Source organism: Malurus melanocephalus, unplaced genomic scaffold (genome assembly GCF_030028575.1).
Source record: "Malurus melanocephalus ecotype Western Australia unplaced genomic scaffold, MMel_1.1 scaffold_257, whole genome shotgun sequence".
In the NCBI taxonomy this organism is placed as follows: domain Eukaryota; kingdom Metazoa; phylum Chordata; class Aves; order Passeriformes; family Maluridae; genus Malurus; species Malurus melanocephalus.
In genome coordinates, this window is record NW_026623489.1 from 724857 (window position 1) to 745416 (window position 20560).

Below are 20560 nucleotides of genomic sequence, written 5' to 3' on the forward strand. Positions count from 1 at the left end.
CATTACCTGAATAATTGCTGGATGCTGTGTTGACACAAACATATCCATTTCTTTATCCTCTCCTTTTGGAACAGCAAGAATACTCTGAGTCTCCATGTAAAAGTGTTTCTGCCCCCCAATGCAAATCTCCCCTGATCCAATGAGAAAAACACAAGTGTTACTGAGGGAAAAGGACAGAAGAAATGAATCAGAGAAGAACAAACAGCCCATCACCATGTAAATGATGGCAATCAGTGTCAAATCCTCCCATGTGTCTTGAGTGAAAGAGCAGTATCTAAAATAAATACACAAATCAAAATCCTTGTAAGATGAAATTGTCCCAACAGAATCAACAAACTGGATTAAAAGCAGGACACTATTGCTCACAAGTGGTGACAACAATAAATAAAACATAGGTAAATTAAACAAAGCATGCACATTCTGTACCAGATCAAGAAGAGGGCCACCAAGATCATCAGCAGGCTGAACCACAGGAGGCTGAGAAAACTGGACTTATTCATCCATAAGAAGAAAAGGTTTGAGAAGAGATCTTACTGCTGTCTACAACTACCTGATGAGAGGATGTAGACTAGAGCAAGCCAGACTATTCTCAGAGATGCACAATGGAAGGATAAGAGGCAACAAACACAAGAAATTCCAGATAGATATATGAAAAAAAATCCAAATCAGCATGAAAGCAGTGTAACACTGGAAGAGGTGCCTACAGATGTTGCATAATCTCCATATGTGGAGATATTAAAACATGGCTGGACATGGCCCTTAATAACCTGCTCTAACCAGACCTGGTTTAAGCAGGAGGTTAGACTAGAAGACTCCCTTCCAACCTAATTATTCTGTAACTTTTTTAAAGAACAGATGATGCAAAAAGCTTGAATGTAGGAGCAGAATAACAATACACTAGGTTCCCAAGAGTGCCCAAGAGTTTTCTCAGTCCTACTGACTATATGGGAAAAACATAAAACTGGGACTTGAAGAGCAGACAGCCAAATACTGACAACCAAAAATTTCTGCAGTTTACCTTCAATCATATTATCAACATTTTCAAATGCTTCATCAACATTTCCTTGTTCTAATTTTCTTTTTGGCTCAAAGAACGAATTGTGCTTTATAGCTTCCTGCAACAGAGAAAAATAGAAATAGGGGGTTTTAAAGTATTTTTAAGATTCTCAGGTTGTTGCAGTATTTTAGTCTCAGGACAACACCATTGTTTTCAGAGACTGGAACCAACAGCAACCAAAGTCAATCAAAAACTGTATTTCATCACTTTACTGTCATTGTTGAGTTTGTTCATTGGAGTTTCAATTCTAATGAAATGTTAATAAATTGGCCAGTCTTTAAGAAGAGACTTCTTCTATTTTCCCATCAGAGAGACTGTTTCATTAGACCACACACGAGCTTATTAAAACAAGCTGTAAACTGACTACCAGAACAAATGCTGGTTCCCTGCAAGTRTGCCCTTTGTTCCCTATTTCTACTCTCTTTAATCCAGGGTAAATCCATACTCCCTGTGATTCYCACATTAGATTTCTAAAATGTTGTATATCCCTAACACCTTTCCTTTACATTCCCCTAACAATTCCTACTCGTCTAGCCTACCTTGCAAGCTAGACAACAGATAAAAATGCTAGAGATAATAATTTAGTGGCTGTTAGCCAYTAAACAGGTGCTGACTGGTGAGTTAGTAGCTACCAGAAAATTAGAAACCAGCATGCTCATTGCCTTTTTCTCACTGGGAACATTAAGAGAGTTATTTTTTTTTACATTCTAAWGTTTATTATGGTGAAACTTGTGAAACCAGAATTTCATAATTTTGAAACTGTTGCCTATCTATCACAAATGATCAAAATTAGAGAAAAGGTTAAAAATTGATTTATAGGGAGATACTCATACTGGTTAATTGGATGTTAATATTTACCCTGTTGCCTTAAAAATCTTATTTAAAAAGTAACTGAAGAGTGTGAACTGCCGCTTCCATTCATTAAATAGATAAAACAATAAAAAAGTAGAAAAAATGATTAGTACCTCGATTGTTAAAATTACTGGTTCCAGCATTTCATACTCAATCTTCACTTTTGCAGCTGCTTGTTTGGCATGAACATCTGAATCTGCGACCACAGCACAGACAATCTGACCCACACAAATCACCTGTAAAATACATATCAMCTAATAGGATGGTGGATTCAAACAATTCCCTTATGTGCTCTTTATATTCTTCTTTTACATAACCACTATTCATGATTTCTTCTTGGAAGTTTTCTTTGATTTAGGACTTTTTTATTTTTAGATCATCCATGAAGTTAACAAATTATAAAAATGCAGTATAACTAGAGCATCAAGGAAAATACAGTATTCAGAAATGAATACAGGGAAGACAAAAGGCTGGAGGAATAAACAGTTAAAATTAAAATCARTTACAAAAAGGTTGTAGTTATACCTCGTTTCTTGCAAATACAATCTCTGGATCATGAGAAAAGTAAAACTCATTTGCAGCTGGCACATCATGAGCTGTTATGACATCGAACACACCCRCTCCTTTCAGAGCCTCTGATGTATCAATAGATCTGATTGGGATATGGGAAGAGAGAAGTATAATTCAATAGTTTTACAAACTGTTCATAGAGGAAGGGAACACAATACACAGGTATATTTCTTGTACTACCCAGATCTGCTTGTAGGCTCACACACATCTTTTCTTTCTGTCTCTGGCATGTGGACAAGTTAAGGTARAAGACAATTTAAGATTCTACTAACCTGCTTAATTTCTAGGAAATCCTTTTATGTAACAGGAAAATAATTGGTCCATTTGACTGCCTGAGCTACATTGGTTTAATAAAAATCACTGCACAATTATGATGCTACAACTGCAACTTTCTAAGACCTCACAGCCTACACATATATTGAAATATACAAATATGCATCTTCATATGAAGGATTCATGTAGAGAGATATAAAATAAATGACAAGACCAGTATAAAGGGGAATATCTRGGTAAAGAAGGATCACAAGAACAGCAGGTGATCTGTAAGAATGGCATGTATCAATAGCACCTACTTTAGCAGGTGATCACATCCCAGGACATGTACAGGCATCTCCTCTGGACACCCAGAKCAGAAGACAAAAGAGACTGGATAGATCCTACTGACTCAGAGAAATGTGGGTGATGCCAGGTCTGTGGGGGGACCAAGAAAAGGCTTCCAAACCCAGCATACTAACACTGACCTAAGAACAAGCCCAGAAATATGACAAAGACTCTGTAGCCAGAAGCCCCAGTCCTGTCTGTCTTAACAACTAATCCTGAGTAGATCACGTGAATATGCCTTGGTGTCTGAATGCTGAACAAACTGCTAGAATAGGTGTACTTAGCAGCATAAAAGCATTTTTCTTACAAAATAAAATCCTCTTCTCCACCTTCCTCTCCTATAAGCTTTGCTACCTTGATGCTGCAATGTTGCAATACTATTTCCTACRCTTTGAATAATTTTCCTCTTTCATTGTAGAACTGAGGTTTCAAAGCAGTGTTGGTACAACTGAATTTTGATCTTTGTTTGCACTGCACAGCTGAGCAATTTTTGAGGTAGTTAGGCTAGCTCTAGGCTGGCTTATGGACCAGAAACAGTTCAGTAAAAAGGGGTGAGACACTTGAATCGAAATAAATGCTTCTATTAGTACAATAATACTGCTCCCAACCTGCAGGTATTAGGCATGCAGTTCTGTACACACACAACTCATTAGTCTCCCTACCAATCTCAGACAGCAATTCATGATAACATTTCCTCCAGATACACTGTGAACACTTACACAATCTTAGCATGAGCTCTGGAACTGGTGACCACAGCCAGGAAAAGCTCCCCATCCACAGAAGGAAGGTCATCAATGTAGACTGCTTCACCAGTGGCGTGCTGTATGGCAGACTGGTGCATAATGGGCCGTCCCACAGGGTCCAGGGGAGACTGACTCGGCTCTACATCCTACACAAAAACACACACCCACCACCCCCAAACTGTTAAAAAAAGAACAGTCCTGTTATTCTTACAGTAATCAGAAAAACAGATGAACAAACAACTGCTCACACTATCATCAACATGGAAAGAGATGTGGCTGCAGGATGTGACTGCTGCTCCTGGGAATTTCTTTCCCCTCTCCTCTTAAAGACCCTTCTGAGARTGCTGCACAGGTTCGTTCACTTGGATTTTTTTCCTTAATTATTTACATCAAAGAGACAAACMCAGCACTTTTTCAGAAGGACAGTTTCCTCCCTTTCTAAGCAGTGTCATGTAACTTAGATAATTTTCTGAATTATTGTCATAAGATTCTGCTCTGAATGTTATCAGTGTCTGGTAGTGTACTGTGAGCTATTTGCAATGATTTCTGGGATTTGTCTTCTTCACTGATCTGTGTAAATCAGTGAGAAAATGTTGTTTAAATATTTTCTTCCCAATTATTKCCTTGCACTTTGTGTATGAATTTAGTGTTTTATTAATCTTACTTTGCTAATTTTTTTTGAAAATTAATTTGGTGTTGTCAGTTAAATATGCCACATAACCAATTTTTGCCAACTTCCAGAACACTTCTCCAATTTTCGGGTCAATATTCATGCTTTTTCTTTTTCTACATTTAGAATTAGTTAATTGCTTACAACTTAAAATGTTTTTTACTTCTAAARCTTCCAGCACACAAATGTTCTGGCTACACATTTCTACCTCCTGCAYTTTCTGGCACACTGTCTGCTATTGGCACAAAGTCAAGAACAAACACTCTTCACTTGACTGTCTAAAGTTCCTCAAATCGAAGTCTTAGCCAAAACACTTCAACTTTTCTACAACAGAATGACAAGGCATTTAGTTTTCAGGATATGCAYCCTTTTTTCCCCTTAATTTTAAAAGCTTAATAATGTTCAAATGAAGGGGTGCAGACAAAAAATAGGGCCTTACAAAATCTAGACAGAAATTGAAAGATTAAAAACTCAGATTTTCTGAGTTTCCAAATTTCTGTTGCTCAGTGCCAATTGATCTGAGTAACAAATTTTTCCAATTTCTCTTGTTTAGTCACTTTATTACAGATGGGRAATAAATTGGGGAAAAGTCACAAAGGAATAGGCCCCTTGATCCTGGCCCCTCTTATTGCCTGTAGACTTTTTTTTTTCTATTTAGTAAGAATAATAATAGCTCAGAAGGAAACTGAGGATAACAACTTGAAAAAATTAAAAGTATTTAAAGCTAAAGTGTTTTTCTAGGGAATATCCAACAATTAAAAGAAAAAATATTTACCTATATTTCATTTGATTTTCCTTTACGTTTTCAAATGCTGGATATTTTGATTTGTGTATTGAGGGTGCCAAAATATAAAAAAAATCCTTGTGGGTGTTCCCACCATGATCTATTTATACAGGTGAGCTCAGAAAATACAAAACATGTCCTTTGTTGCTCTCTACTGTTGACTTAGGACAACATACTCATCTTAATTTGAGCAGACAACCATCATTCTCCATCTTGATTCCAAAATCTATAGTAAGACCTAAGAGCCCTCTGAGATCTTGAGACAACACTACTATAGCTATACTATAGTATATATGTGCTATGCCTGGGCTTTTCAGCCTTTTTTGTTTTCTTCTAATTTCTTTCTAATTGGGCTGCACACTGCAATACACTAATTAAAGCAGACTGACAATGGAGTTTGCTTAAGCATATTTATCTTTAAAGATCTGTATAAAAGAAGTGAGTATACCTGGCAATCTATTTTTACAAACCAGGATTCTCCAGTTGAGATACAGTTAAAATCAACCACTAGAAGCCTCTTGCTTCCAGTCCTTAGGAACATCTGTACCTGAGCTTCACMCCAAGGGTCATGCTTGAACCATRACTATTTGMYAAGTCTTATAAAGCACAAAACCATRTCAGAATGAAATYACTTGCCTGGTATATTTGGATACTCTGGGGCATTCTGGTTTTGAAATCTTGTAGGACACTCCTATATTCCATAGGTATGCCATGATAGTGGCAAGGATCCTGAAAAGGAAGTCARTTACTACTAAAACTCATGTTTTGAACATTCCAATTAAAAAAGCCAACAACCAAAATCAAATGCGAAGTCTTTATACAGGAAATTCTTTCCAGGCTCAAACTAGAAGGGCTCTAAAATGACAACTRGAAAACAATGTAGAATTTTTAGATTTCACTAAATAATATTTTAAAATATACTGGATTCAACAAATATGCTTTTTAAAGTAAGCAACATAAAGTAGGGATAGGCAGAGGAGCTTTGTTTTGAGATCTAATCAAAACTGGCACAGAATCACTCCTGGTAATAACCAATTACCTAGTAATGGCAATTAGAGGAAAGARCTCAAGGTAACACAGAATGAAAAAGTAAAAGGAATATTTTTCCATGTAAGAACATACTCATCACACAAAAAAAGTAAATTACACCTAGAATGTGCTGGTAAGTGGAATTTTTGTGCCCTCATCTCCCAGTCAACAACTAATACAAGAAGGTATACAAGTACTGGCCTCTTCACTCTGCTACCCAGTGACAGGATCGAGGAAATGGCCTGCAGCAAAGTGGGGAGAGCTTTAGGTTGGATATCAGGAAGAGATTTTTCACCCAGAGAATGTCTGAGCACTGGARCAAGCTCCCCAGAGAAGTGTCACAGACCTAGCCTGAGCTCAAAATGCATTTGGCCAATGCTCTCAGGCACACAGTGGAACTCCTGTGGTGTCCTGTGCAGGGCCACMAGTGGGACTCAAAGATCCTGATGGGTCCCTTCTAACTCAGTATATTCTATGATTTTATGATTCTATGAACTAATTTACCATTGTCTCCAATGCCTGTGATACTTCCAGGAAAAATCTGTAGAAGAAACTGACCATCAAAGTTTTCTTATARTCTACATTTTCACCACCAGCTGATCCTGAAAAGGCAATTTCTTTAAGAACTAGTCTGCATGCTTCATCCAACATCTGTTCATTCCAGTGTCTGTTAGCAAGAATAATAGATACAATCAGACCAGGACTAATAAAAAATAAATACAAATTGCAGTAATATGTGTGTACCATGGACCAGACATAATCCTGCTCACAATGAAGCCAAAATATTGATTCTAATAATGTCTGCAGTTTTTAAAATGGTGTAGATAAATATGGCTCACAGAACTGAGCTCCCATAAGTAAACAGAACTAAGTGTTATGCCAGCATTTTTAAAATAAACAAATAAATAATTAAACAAACACTAGTAAACTATTAAAACTGGTTTATCAGTCTTACAGATTCTCACCATATTGAAGATAYCACCCCATATTTGAAGAAGAGTAGATAAAGATATAGATACAAAGTAACATGCACTTCAATTAATGCAAACAGTTGCACATAAAATGGCAAAACAGGCCAGTGGGGCTTTGTTTACTGTTTTTATATTGCTTGAATTATTTGCATTTTTTTTCTTCCAAAACATGGAAAGATGCTCCAGACTGGGAGGGAAAATCAGGGACTAATTCCAGAGATTATTGGRACCTTGTAGACAAAGAGCTATTGAAAAGGTGAAGACTTGTGCCTCTGACTTTATTGGGCACATCTAAAGTTCTCAAACTTTGTATCTGTTAGAGACAAGCTGAAGGACTCAAGAACACCAATATGAGGGCATTCTCAAATGTACGAGATAGTGTATAATTTACCAATACTTGGGTTTAGCTGCACAACTGACTGATGTATACCTCATCCACCTGTTTCACAGCTYATCTCTCTTATCTCTCTGTTTAATTCACTTCATGTGCAAACTCCAAAATGTAACAAACCTGAAAAGTCATCATTAAGGCTTGATCATTCACTTGAACATGTGAGGCATCAGTCAGGCAAATGAAATCTTTCTGTACTTTTATGTCCCAAGGAGCATGAACCCAACCTTTCAAAGTCCATTTATTCAGAGACACAGRCAAAACAGAGAAATTTTACCTTCCAATAAGTGTCCCACAGGTTTGTTTTGCACAGACTGTTGTCAAGCCAGCACCTCCATAGAAAATGCTTAAATCCTTTATAATGTCTGTACCTTCTTCAAAAAGGACTCTCATTCCAGCATTGGTTATTGGAAGAGCATTTTCCCGTCTTGGTGCATGTCGAAATGCAGAGACATACTCTCCCTGAGCAAGATCAGACAGAAGCACAGACATGTAAGTATCTGAAAACAGAACTTGTTACTGCACTATGGGAAGCAAGAGAACAAAAMATGAAGAGCACAGATTAAACTTCCTGAGCATCCAAGATGATGCACTTTATTCTCTGGACCTTTCAGTAGCTTTACCATCTTTGATTTTCTAGAAACTCAAACCCAATCCTCCATTACCTACACAGTTCAGATGACCCAGACTTTTCATGTAGATAGCTGAAAGACRGGGATCTTGTGGAGTAGAATTGTATTTATAAAAAGACAATAAACTGAGAGGCTTCAAAGTATTGCCAAACTTCAGTATTCAGATAAAATGACCCACAATTCTCTTATAAGATCCCATGTCCACTCTTGCAAACCCAGTATGAGTTAAAGACTATTATTCAGTTCAGAAACTTTTTTGGAACCACCACACACACATCCAATCTTATCCCATTTTAAAGAAAAATCCTCAAGAGAAGGAAGTGCTTTACCTACTTGATGCCAGTCATATCATGGGTGAGCAGCCTGCTTTGGTCCTAGAACCCTACCTGTAAGGGATCTAGATAATTGCAATTGCCCTCATAATTTTAGGGCAAACTTTTGTCTGAATATTTCTCTTTATGTAGCATTACCAGCTACCGGCTGAATTGTTTTTTTTTGGCTGAAATTGGGAGATAGTATGGCACTGAAATGAATAAATGCAAGRAATTCAGAAAGTGAGCAGTAATAGTGCTAGTTTAAACAGGGATTATGCCCCCTCCTGCTCTTTATTTCACAGTCTTTAACTCTGCATAAAGCAAATCTAAACAAACTAGTAACTTACCTTCCTAGAATGGGGAATGTGGATAGAGACTAAGATTTCTTCTGGTGTAATGGTATTGTTACCAACTCCATCTGCAAAAATATCACTCACAGGAATCTGTCGCTTTTGTCCTAAAAAAAAAAATAAAAATCCCAAATCCAGAAAATTCCATACAATTGTGTAACTAGCACATATCAATAATATTTTAAGTGGYATATCTTGCTGCCTTCCTGAGTAAATAACCTCTACAGATCTTACATAAAAAATTACCAATGATATAATTTCAAATGGTTGCTCCATCTTCCATAACATCCTAATTCCAGATTCCTAAAAAAGTACCCAGAGCTTAGTCCCCATTCTGTAATGCTCCCTTCCAATACTGCCATGATGATCCCACCCTCACTCCTGTCAATCTATTACAAAACTCTGCAGCTGCTGCTTTCATTCTGAAACAGAAAAAATGAGGAAGAAAACTGAGCAGTAAAGAACTGGTGCAAAGTAAAAAATTATTAGGGAGTTGGGKTTTTTTGTTGTTTGGGTCTTAGGTTTACTTCTTTTTTTGTTTTCCCCTGAGATTCTGAACACTTCCAGGAGTCCAGAAAGAAATAAATGCTATTGCTTTTTCCTTTCTCTTTTTGATATTTTATTATAAAGTGACTATATTTATTATTCTGTGATATATATTGTAAAAGTTAAATTTTCCAGAAAAGAAGATGACAAAATTCTGCGAGGAAGTGAAATCTCTAAGAGCACTTTGAACACTTAAAACTTCATTTATTCTACATCAGATTTGCCAATATCATTGCACAGTTAAGCTAGCAGACCTTCCAGAAATGAAATATTTAAAAAATATATAATAAATTGTATTAATTAAACAACCTACACTGGTTCAAGGGATTTTGTTGGTAGGACTGCAACTGTGCCAGTAACACAACTGTCAWGTAGCATTTTGTTTTGCAAGATCACAGAAGCATGAATGTTGTACAAATGGAAATCAACAGTGACTCAAGAGTGTGGAACTTGACCRTGTGTGTTTGGTTGATGACGTAAAAGTGGTTTTTTCACTTGTCTTCAGAACTTTTCACATGCTATTTATGGGATCAAACACAATTGTAAATAAAAGGATTTAGTAATTAAAGTGTTTATTAAACACTATTTATCTTGCAGTAGCCTTGACATATCCCAAGACTTTCTATAACAAGATAATCTTCTGTGCTTCTTGTAAAGGGTTCCTCTACTGAAATTCTCCTCAGACTCAATGAACATGATACTTCACAACCAGCTATTTCACAGCATTATTCTCTTCATGTTTCTCATATTATGTTTGATGATGACACTATAACCTGTTCATCCTAGAATATAATTTAGCATTGGAATTGCACTCCTCAAACATAACTAATGTGACAACAAAAYGTTAGTAAAGGAGTTTTATTTTGCTGAAGCATGAATCTGAAAAAGAACAGTTAGGAATAGCAGTAATTCCATCCAGGATACACTTGGCTTACACACATTAAGATTATTGTCCAATCTTCACCTGAGAGCCTACCAGGATGTAGGAAGGTGCATTTTCTCTTACACGGTGATCTAAGATAAATACTAACAACTAATAGTGCTTCTGCAATCTCCTTTTCTTGAGCAATCCACTTTTTCTATATTTCACTGACTGTCATTTGGTAGAGAACAGTGTTAAACACTTGTGAAAAACACTTGCCTAAAACCCTCTCCCAGCAGCCAAGTTCTGCCACGTTAACAGGTCCTAACTATCACTCAAATAAGGAGGCACATCACTAGAACTGCTGAGTAAGAATATGCAAATGTTAGCACTTCCATTTATCAGAACAATAACCTCACAGGTATTTTCTCTCTCAATGCCAAACCATGCTGGAAGAAGCCATGGAAATCACACAGCGTGATTTCTGTGAAACAGAAAAACGTGGAAGTTTTTGTTTATCTGTTCCAAGAAATCCTTCCTCAGAAATAATCCTTAAAAAGAATGTATTTCAGGGTATTGAGTGGAGTATTACATGGTCTGAAATGGTAAGGTGCACTCTGGATCAAGGGCAAAAAGGACATAAGCCACCTAAAAGGGAGAGCACACAATTCTAAGCCACTAGACAGCACATGTTCACCAATAATTTCATCAGCCTTCCAAAGGAAGGGCACAAGAAAAGAAGCAGGTAGAGGGAAATATATACACAGTGATGAAAAGAGACTGAAGAAATAAGCGTGGGAAAAAGTGCTGGATTTGGGCTCCTGTATCAGAAGTGAGCACTTCTGAGGAATGAGAAGCCAGAGTTCTTCTCAGGGGCAGAGACTGATTTTAAACCAGGGCAAAACATCAATTAGAGACTGATTTTAAACCAGGGCAAAACATAAATAACATTAAAAAAAAACCAAACCAAAAAAACCAAAAAAAACAACAAAAAAAACCCCACAGACATGAACAGGTAGTACACAGCTATTCAGATTGTGAGGTTTTATGAGTCCTTATACTCATTTGGTGCCCACAGAAGTACTAGTGTAATCTAGTTGGTCTGAATGCTTACCCTTGCATGAGAATATCTGATGTGTACTTTGTTTGCAAATTGCTTGTCTTGCAGATGTGATCTTGTATAAGTGTGGGAAAAGGGTTCTTTAATAAACCCTTACTGGTTCTTATTTCCCCTTCCTCCATACAATAGGTTCTGGCACCTCTGGCAATACAGACACAGACTATCTCCTCTTACCTCTTGAAGCCAAATTGAGCATGCAGTTGCTGGCTGCCAGAACAGGATTCAAGTCTGAAGTTGGTTTTCTACTTATGATGTTTCCACCAAATGACTTGAAAAAAAGAAAGAAATTTATGTTAACATAAAAATATAAAGGTTATAGAGAAAGGTAAGTGACAATGACACGCAGACTATATGTACATTTATACATATTAAAAGCTCAAAAAAGAAGCATTGATAGAAAACTCATGGCAAAATCAAAATTGCAAGTTTTACATGTGGTCAGGACCAATTTCACCATTTGTTACAATTTTTTCAAATTGTAATTGCAAGTAATTCACAACATACAGCAACATTTCTTATCTGTTCTCCTCCCAGAGTTCTTAATTGCTGCAAAACAGCACGGAAAACCCCAGTCTTCTCTTCAGGGAATTCTGTGATTGCATTTTTCAAGACTTCTTTCACTAGAGAGAGGCTGCAGGCAGCTCCCAGAGTTAATCCTGGAACCAAAAGATTATGAAAGTGTCATGTGTGCATTGCTTTATTGCCTGGGTTTTAAAGAGTGCTCAGACTGTAGAGATAGGACAGCTCTATGTGTTCTATAGGCAGATAAAAGGTGAAGTATTCAAGTTATTCTCCTAAGGTGTGGGTAGGTAGCAATTGGCAACAAAAGCCRGGACAGTCCTAACAATAAAGATAGTATTCTTTCTCCCACTGGAAAGACAACTTATGTGCATTTATTTGAGATGGTTTTTATTGTAAGATTATACTTAATCTTGTAAGATTTTTTTTTAAATGGTACATAGTTTCTTTCTATTAAAAACATTATTTACATAACACATGAATATTTTAATGAATACTGGGATTCAATCAAAATATAAATGAAAATATACATAAATTTAATGGACTTGAATTAAGCAAAGCAATAATATWTTTTGTGTATTTAAAACTGCTTAGGAATGTGTTGCGTAGCACTTCATACCTTCAGCACCACAGAATGGTACAGCATTCTTTACTGCAAAAAAAAATCTACTATTTCTGAACAAAGTAAAGTGTACTGACCATCATCTGTGTATTTCAGCACATTCAGATCTGGGATCCTTGCAGGAGCAATAAGAACTGGATSCAGCACACCTCTAAATTTCATCTCAGGTCCTACAAGACAGGAATAGACTTAGACAAAAGGSTTTTCCATAATGACAACTCCAACACAGTTCAATGTAAGCTTAAGAATGAAGATGCAAAAAGAGTGATAAATGTAACCTCACTCCTCTCCTGCACACTGGAACTAGAGAGACATGAGCCATTCTGATCACATACATACCCACACTGGTGTTCCCAACWACAAGAGGTGCTTTAGGGTGGGCAGATTTCAGATCCAGTAGYTCATCCAAGCTTACAGGAGAAATCCACATCACGCGCTCCCCACGAAAAACCAGAGTTCTTTTTGGTTGATTTTCTGCCATTCTCTGATGGAGAAACATGGCAGATTTAAATATTTAGACATATAGACAAGTGTGATACCTAACAGACACCAGATTGAAAGTCACAAATGTTGTTAAAAAACAGGAGTTCTACATAATTCCTTAAAACTGGACAAAAACAGCACAAAAATGTTAAGCTGGCTCTTTGCACCATTGTGAAATTCTAGCCCATGTGTGTCAAATGTCTTCAAGTAATTCCAATGGGCTAATAAACAAGACTGATAATAAATAGTCCCCAAGCAAAAGATGTAGAAATAGATCCTGCAATTGCTAAAACTGTTAGAAAAGTGATAAAAAATACTTAGGGAGGTGTTTGCCCACTTAACTTGTTAGAAAGTCACCAATGACACTGACAGCAGCATCCCTTTCTAGATTATGAATGCACTTAAGTGTCTCTGGCTGTTCTAGCACTGTTCACTGCTCACTTGGAAATAGCTTGTGAACTGTGCTGGTACAAATACACAGTCAAGAACTCCCATCCTACAGTTATCAACCTTTCTCCAGAAGCAGACAGCTGACYACAGAGAATTTGGTTTTGAATCTCTAGACTGACAATAATCTAAAGCAAACAGCTTTCAGWTTTTCTAGGGCAAATACTGCAATGAATAATTAAGGATGTCCAACACTTCCCATTCCAGCTGTTTATATCTTTGGCATACCTTACGCACTGGGATTGTCTGAGACAAGACTAACAAAACTATTGAGCCACAAAATTGTTTGGCCAATGTTAAAAAGTGTTTGTCATTCAGTYTGCTGCAAAGTATTTGTATCTTCAGGTGCTGGACTGAAAAACCCAGTTTAGGTTGCTTGTCTTCTCACCCAACTTTGCAGCTTCATTTTCCCAATATGATTTTTTTTTGGTATGTGTATATTCAATAAGCTTAATGGACAAAAAACCAAAAAGGAGATAATAATGGTTTGACGTTAAAAAGTTTTGACATTTCTTTGGATGAATTACTGCTAAGCAGGACTCGAGAATTAATTTGGAACAGAGCTTAAGAATAGTCTATAAACAGCAAAAGTTACCATTAGTTCTGGAGGGAATATAAGCTCCTGGGTGGAATCTAAGGGCTGGAATTCATCTGTTGAAAACAGGCTGGTGGAGACCTTAAAAAGAAGARAAGACCAAGAATTTTCTCTCATCATTAATTTTATACAACAACAACAGAAGCAAAAGCAAAACTAAACCAGGAGACTCACACCAAAGTCAGTAAAAAATTAGTAATTTCATTGTCATTTGGATTTGTTTTTAAATCATCATGCATCATTTGGAGGTGCTGAGGTGAAAGAAGTGTTCATAACATTTTCTTAAATTTTACTGCTAACACAAATAACAGTACAGAAGCAAGCAACTGAAGGACAAAGCACAGACTTCCTGTAGTTCTACTGTAAAAAAGTGGTTTCATGCCAATCTAAAGCACTCAACACCCAAAGAAGTAGAGAAGACACTATTGAAAGAAAATTGAGAACAAAGAAAAATRTTTGTATGGATAAGAGGTTTCACATAAAATCACAATCATAGCTCTGATTTTTAAGAGTGTATCAATTCTTCAAACTCAAGTCAGCAGTTTTCCTAAGAGATCAGTGCTTAGACTTGGAGCATCACTAATCAATGATTTAAGCAAATTTCACATTTGCCCTAATGTCTTGCACAATGTAATTCCCACTGTATGGGTAGAGCTGAGACTATTAATATTACTGAACCTGAACAGCTGTTCAGATCTCAGCTCTGAAGATCCAAACTATCTTGTACCAATAATCTGACACATCACTGCCTCTCCATACAAATATACACATAGAATCTTCCATTTTTTAAAATATTTCCACATTTCTTGTGAGGAATAATAAAATACTGATCAAATAATATATGCAGTATTCTTTCTCTATGTTTTATAATTAAGTAGGGTAAGTAATATACTTAAAACTTTACCTTTTCTTCATTGACAAATAAATCATCTTCCTGGTCCAAGCAACACTTTCCATTTGCTTTCCTTTGACAACAACTGGATTCCTAAAACASGAATATCCTATTAGTGAAATACTGCTCAGAATGGCTATGAGTTAAAGCTGATTAGGGTGAGTCTATATTTCAATAAAGTTCTAGATGAAGTTTAATAACACCATGTTCATTTGTGTCAATCAATTTTGTAATAGGTTAGGCCATTTACTCAGAATGACATCTCTTAACAGAGGGAAGTGATGATCTTAATGWAAATCTTGATGGCTTGTATATGATATACACTGATGGGCCCAATCTAGTMATCCTACTGCCACTACTTCTTACCTTACAGAAGGTTTTACAGGCATCTAAGATTGGCCTGTATCCAGTACAGCGGCACAAGTTACCTGAAGAAAGGAGATCAGTCAGAAAAAGCTTTGCTCTAAAGCACGTGGCTTTAGAATGTCATGGCTTTATGTGAGCCTTGTGATTTTGAAGCTCAAGAAGTGTCAGCTCTCACAAAGACAAAAAAGAACAGTGTTACAAGACTTAGAATGCTGCAGCTCCTGACAAAAAATGCTGTTGTTTAAAGGGGAGTATGAAATACTTGAGATTTGCACTAGAGTGAATGCTGGCTACAGCTCAGTATGCAGGAAAATAAGAGATCATACAATATTCTTCATCCATTCAAAATGTTGTTCTCTTTCCCCCTGRTTTTCTTCTAGAGGTGAAGGAAGTTAACATTACACCTCTAAGTTCACCACACAGCAACAGGAAATGTCTTTGGCTCCACTGTGACTCTAGAGCACAAGAGATGATAGAATTTATTTTAYCAACAATAAATGCTCACATCTTTTCTTACTGAAGATAGTCTGCATCTCTCTGCCTTATCTGTTTTAATCCTACTCCAAAGGCACTGTTCTGCAAGGCTTCTGACATTCTCAGCTCCAGATATAAAGGGGCCTTGGACACGCTCAGATACAGCTCCAATACGAAATCATTTTTGCATATCTGATTTAAAGCACTTCAAAAGACACATATGGGGATGTTTTGAACACCTRAAACAATCCACAGCTCCATGTTTCATCCTCCAGGAGAAAAGAATGACAGGGAATACAAGGTATGCGTCGAGTAGCAACTCTGCTGAGAAGCACAATTTGTTTATTCATCCATGTATGCATGTGTACTCTCACAGACAAGCACTCAAATACACAAAGTACCTTAAGATATGCTTCAGGGACACACCTGCAAACTAAAMAGTGACAATATTTACCAGCCAGAGCTGCAGTCATCTGCTCTGAAGTTGGTTCTGGGTGATTTCTTAGCAAAGTGTATATGGACATCACCATTCCAGGCGTGCAGAAACCGCACTGGGAGCCATGGCACTTGGCAAGTCTTTCCTGAAATGAAATACCACAAACAGCACTCCTTCTAGCACTYATCTCCATTTTAATGAATGCTCTCTTAAATGGGAGATGCCATACAAAATGTTGCTTTCATAGTAAATCAGACTTTCAAAGTAAAACAATTAAAGCAATATCAAATGAGAATATTTTGGGTATGATGTTCAGGCACATCTCACTAAAGATGCTGATTAATCTTCAATGGACTTCTGGCTTTTTTGGTTTTACACTAAAACATGAGCCAAAGGGATATTGTACCATTAGCCCTAACAAAGCAAAGCCTGACCCACTCCTTACATATCAACTACTTGATCAAACTCTCAGTAATAAAGTAAGATCCATCATGAGTCGTGTCATTGGCCTTGATCAATCAACCACCAGAACCCAATGTTGTCCTCTGTTAYAATTTACCAGGGAAAACAACCATCATATGAACCCATCCCCTAGAAGCACTGTCACAAAAGTCAGCCCATACAAAAAAGAACTCAATAATCCTCTTATTCAGTGACACTGTACTCTCACCTGAACTGGATGAATCCTGGTTTTTGTACTTCCAACACCTTCCACTGTARTCACTGCTGCACCGTATAAGGAGCAAATGGGAAGCAAGCATGCATTGGCTGAATAGTGTCTTTGGAACATAAAGGAGAATAAAGAACATGAAYATTTTAATAAACAAGTGTGAATATTATTTTTTGGTCAATCAAAACAAATTTGTACWTACAAAGCAGCCACTATCAACATTTGGAATGCGAAGGAATCACCTACCAGCTACGTCTCTTGTCCCCAGTATAAAGACATATCTATGAGGACAGTTCCATAGAATTTACATATTCCTTAATACTTCAGTCTTTTCTAATTGTCCTTTTATCTCTCTTGCCCACAAGCAATCTGTSAACTGTATTTTGGAGGAGGAAGATAGGGAAGATTGATGTAGACATTGGAAGGAAGTAAAGAATTACTGCTGCAAATTTGTAATCAAACTTCTGATCCAAAGGAAATTCTGATGTGAAATAAATATCATACAGAATAAKAACAACACACCAAAATTGAAAATTCTACAAAGCATTTGATGATTTAAATAAAATTATTTAGTTTTTTAATACAGTTGAAATGCTTCCTTTCAAGAGTCTGACTACTTTATTTCAGCTTCCATTAACTTYAAACATTTTCATTTTGTTGCATTCCAATGTAATGCAATTGTACAAAAGGACAACAGGAACAGTTTTTTTACCCACCTAACAAACACTTCAATGCACAATGACATGTAACCATTTTACAATTTGATTGCTTTTAAGTTTTCTCAACTTAAAAGCAATTTATTCAAATTTTTAGCGTAATGAAACTTGGGTTTTGAGTTTCAAAATMTTTCTTTTTGTGGGTGGGATGCAAGGCATGGAGTTCAGTATTAAAGGGCTGGTAAGACTCAAACTTCTGTCTACCCTCCCTTCCCACCAATCACATGAAAGTGTGTTGGTTTTGGCTGAGATACAGTTCATTCACCACCATAGAGAGATGCTGTAGGACCCACCTTCCACTAGTCAAGCCAGAGGGTCTTAAATTAATGCCTCCTAAAACCTCCTTGCAGAGGCTGTCAGTACTTCTAAGTAAATCAAGCATTTAAGTAWGATACTTCAGGAAATTTACAATATAGTTGAATCCACAGTAATTTTTCCAGCATTCTCTGTTTGGATTTAAGTGACCCTTCTTCTAGATTATTTTACTATTAAGTACAAATTATGCAAGTCTGTTTTTAAAGTTTCRTATCTGGAAATAGTATCAACAATCATAAAATTCTCTGCTTTCAAAATATTCTGTTGGAGATACCGTATCTTCTTTGAAGCTGGCTCATAAGTTGATACCATCACTGTGCAGGCACCACAGCCACCTCCTCCACAGCCATACTTTGTTCCTGTAAGACGGACTGAAAATGCTGTCATTAGGGAAAATAATTATCTGGTTCCATTCTGATCTTTATTCTGCTCTTGAGACCACTTTTCTTCCTAAACCACCTTTTTTCCTAAACCACCATTTTTTTTCCTAAACTCWAGGAACACAGTATCGGTTTGGTATCATAGCATATGTATCAGACTCCTTTCTATATTGGAATAAAATTTGCAATGAAAGTAAGATTCAGGCTAAAGAATGACATGACCAAAWTCCTCTTCTCAAGAAAACAGGTAACTTGTTTCAGACTTACTTTGGAAGAGAAGTAAGTTGGGACAGAAAAGGGAAGTGAAAAAAAGTTTCCCAAGTGAAAATAGGAAAGGAAGAAATGTRTAATGGGCAAACCAGTTGTGTATCTGAAATTCCAGTGGAACACTAAAACCAATAWGCCAGTTTCTCCCATTTATAGTCAGGATATTTACCTTGCATCTCATCTGAAAGATGACCCTTTGAAGGAAATGTTCATGAATCTGCAACAGTGGCCTATCTGAAGCTGTGAATCAACAAAAGGTAATTTAATGTTCCAAAGCCACTGAGGATGCCCTTCTGCCTCTCAAAATTCCATCAGCCTCAAGTTCTCATCACAAGATCTTCCCTTTCCTAGAAGAGAGACTATTACAAAATGTGGAGACTTCTATTCTGTCAAGCTTTATGTATACTGACCACCAGGTTTTTAGACTTCTTTATAAGGTGGGAGGCGAGGAACACAGATACACACAAATTCATTGGGCCTGATGGCATAATTTTGTGTGTTGAAGAAACTAGGTTAAAAATACAGCAGCTCAACTGAAGAATATCTGGATTAAGAAAAAGACATTCTTTAGTATGGTTGATTTCTCTTAAAGGAACAACAACTTCCTAATCTGGTAATYAAATCTTGAATTAAAATTTATGAGAATTTTGCTTGAATAAGGCTTTCACATGAGTGACTTTAGGGAACAGACAAAAAAAGGATACGCCTCTTTCGAAGATAAGACAACAGCATTTGTTCAGGATCAGCATTTTTCTCTGTTATCTACAGTAAGAAAGTAAAGATTTAAGTAAGAAACCAAGGCCTTTCAAAATTCAGGCAGAATTCTTCTGTTTCCCTGTCATTGCACTGCACTAATTGCCAAACACAACAAGGGAGCTTCGGCTCTTTCTGGAAATTCCTTTTCAGACAGATACATTTCCAAAAAARAAGTGTAAGGGCACCTTGCAAGTATTAAAAATAACTGCTGCTCAGTGAAAGGTTATACTGAGGGACCTGACCTTCGTCCACACTAGAAATAAAAACACAGCAGAACTTTAGAGACAGCATAAAGTACTAACTAATGATTTGCAGATTTTAGAGTCTCCGTGGCACTCTGACGTACYGAAGTAAACACTAGAGGAAGCCTCTGAAGCTATCGGCAGTAGCAATTTCTTTTCTAGTTTTATTTATATTGTCACTTGCTGGAAAAAACTGACAAAAGAGAGCAACAGAAATATCTACATTATTGATCAAGTGCAGTATTTCTTATTTCATCACTTAGAATCAGCTAGTTCCTTATAGTTGCTTTGGAACTTATGTAATAAGTTGTAATATTATCTCTATGGTCATTAGTCCAAATTTGGGCACAGGAGTCTTAAGGACTTTCAGCTGTGCCTCTGAAAACCTGACACCATCAAAGATGAGAAGCCAGACGCATTCAAATGAAAAAAGAGGTCAAACCAGCCAAGTTTGACACCCAGCTGAAAGTGCGTTTCMCTTTGACACGCTTGCTCTCCCAAACACAGCAGAGCCAGCCAAAATGGGATGCAACCACGCCTGTTCTTCTGGAGATTTGTGTGAGGGCTCAGTTACACTCGCATGTCTGAGGAAGGCAAATCTGTGCCTCTCGGGGTTCAGAATCCCCTCTTTCTCCGGGCTATACTTACCTTCTTTCCATTCACGTAGAAAATAAGCTCAGCCGCCGCCGGAGCCCCGTTCAGAGGCATGGTTTCCATCCCCGGATCCAGGAGCCCCGGGCAGCGGGAAGAAGCGCCGGGCTGTGCGGGGCGGGGCCGCGGTGCTGCGGGGCGGGAGGAGAGAGCGGGGCCGCTCCGAGGGATCCCCGCGCCCCGCCGAACAACCTCCCCAAGGGCTAACACGGAACAACCTCCCCAAGGGCTAACACGG

The 20560-nt window shown here is 37.3% G+C and overlaps 1 protein-coding gene across 2 annotated transcripts in view; it reads right to left on the bottom strand.

Moving 5' to 3' along the window:
- Window positions 1-20535, bottom strand: part of AOX1 (aldehyde oxidase 1) — a 37219-nt gene extending 16684 nt beyond the window's left edge. The window contains exons 1-21 of one of the 2 annotated variants that reach the window (XM_057375743.1): window positions 20320-20535; window positions 19378-19435; window positions 18301-18397; window positions 16996-17104; window positions 16344-16470; window positions 15416-15477; window positions 15062-15142; window positions 14158-14238; window positions 12972-13116; window positions 12710-12802; window positions 11996-12147; window positions 11666-11759; window positions 8961-9031; window positions 7945-8129; window positions 6810-6972; window positions 5913-6005; window positions 3799-3968; window positions 2435-2561; window positions 2023-2145; window positions 1019-1115; window positions 7-131 (exon numbers count right to left, since the gene is read on the bottom strand). In XM_057375743.1, coding sequence (XP_057231726.1) covers window positions 7-131; window positions 1019-1115; window positions 2023-2145; window positions 2435-2561; window positions 3799-3968; window positions 5913-6005; window positions 6810-6972; window positions 7945-8129; window positions 8961-9031; window positions 11666-11759; window positions 11996-12147; window positions 12710-12802; window positions 12972-13116; window positions 14158-14238; window positions 15062-15142; window positions 15416-15477; window positions 16344-16470; window positions 16996-17104; window positions 18301-18397; window positions 19378-19435; window positions 20320-20388 — 2322 coding nt within the window. In that variant the 5' untranslated portion in view covers window positions 20389-20535. Of the gene's footprint in view, window positions 1-6; window positions 132-1018; window positions 1116-2022; window positions 2146-2434; window positions 2562-3798; window positions 3969-5912; window positions 6006-6809; window positions 6973-7944; window positions 8130-8960; window positions 9071-11665; window positions 11760-11995; window positions 12148-12709; window positions 12803-12971; window positions 13117-14157; window positions 14239-15061; window positions 15143-15415; window positions 15478-16343; window positions 16471-16995; window positions 17105-18300; window positions 18398-19377; window positions 19436-20319 lie in introns of both variants that reach the window. The other variant, XM_057375742.1, reaches the window with a different exon arrangement.
- Window positions 20536-20560: the final 25 nt, after the last annotated feature.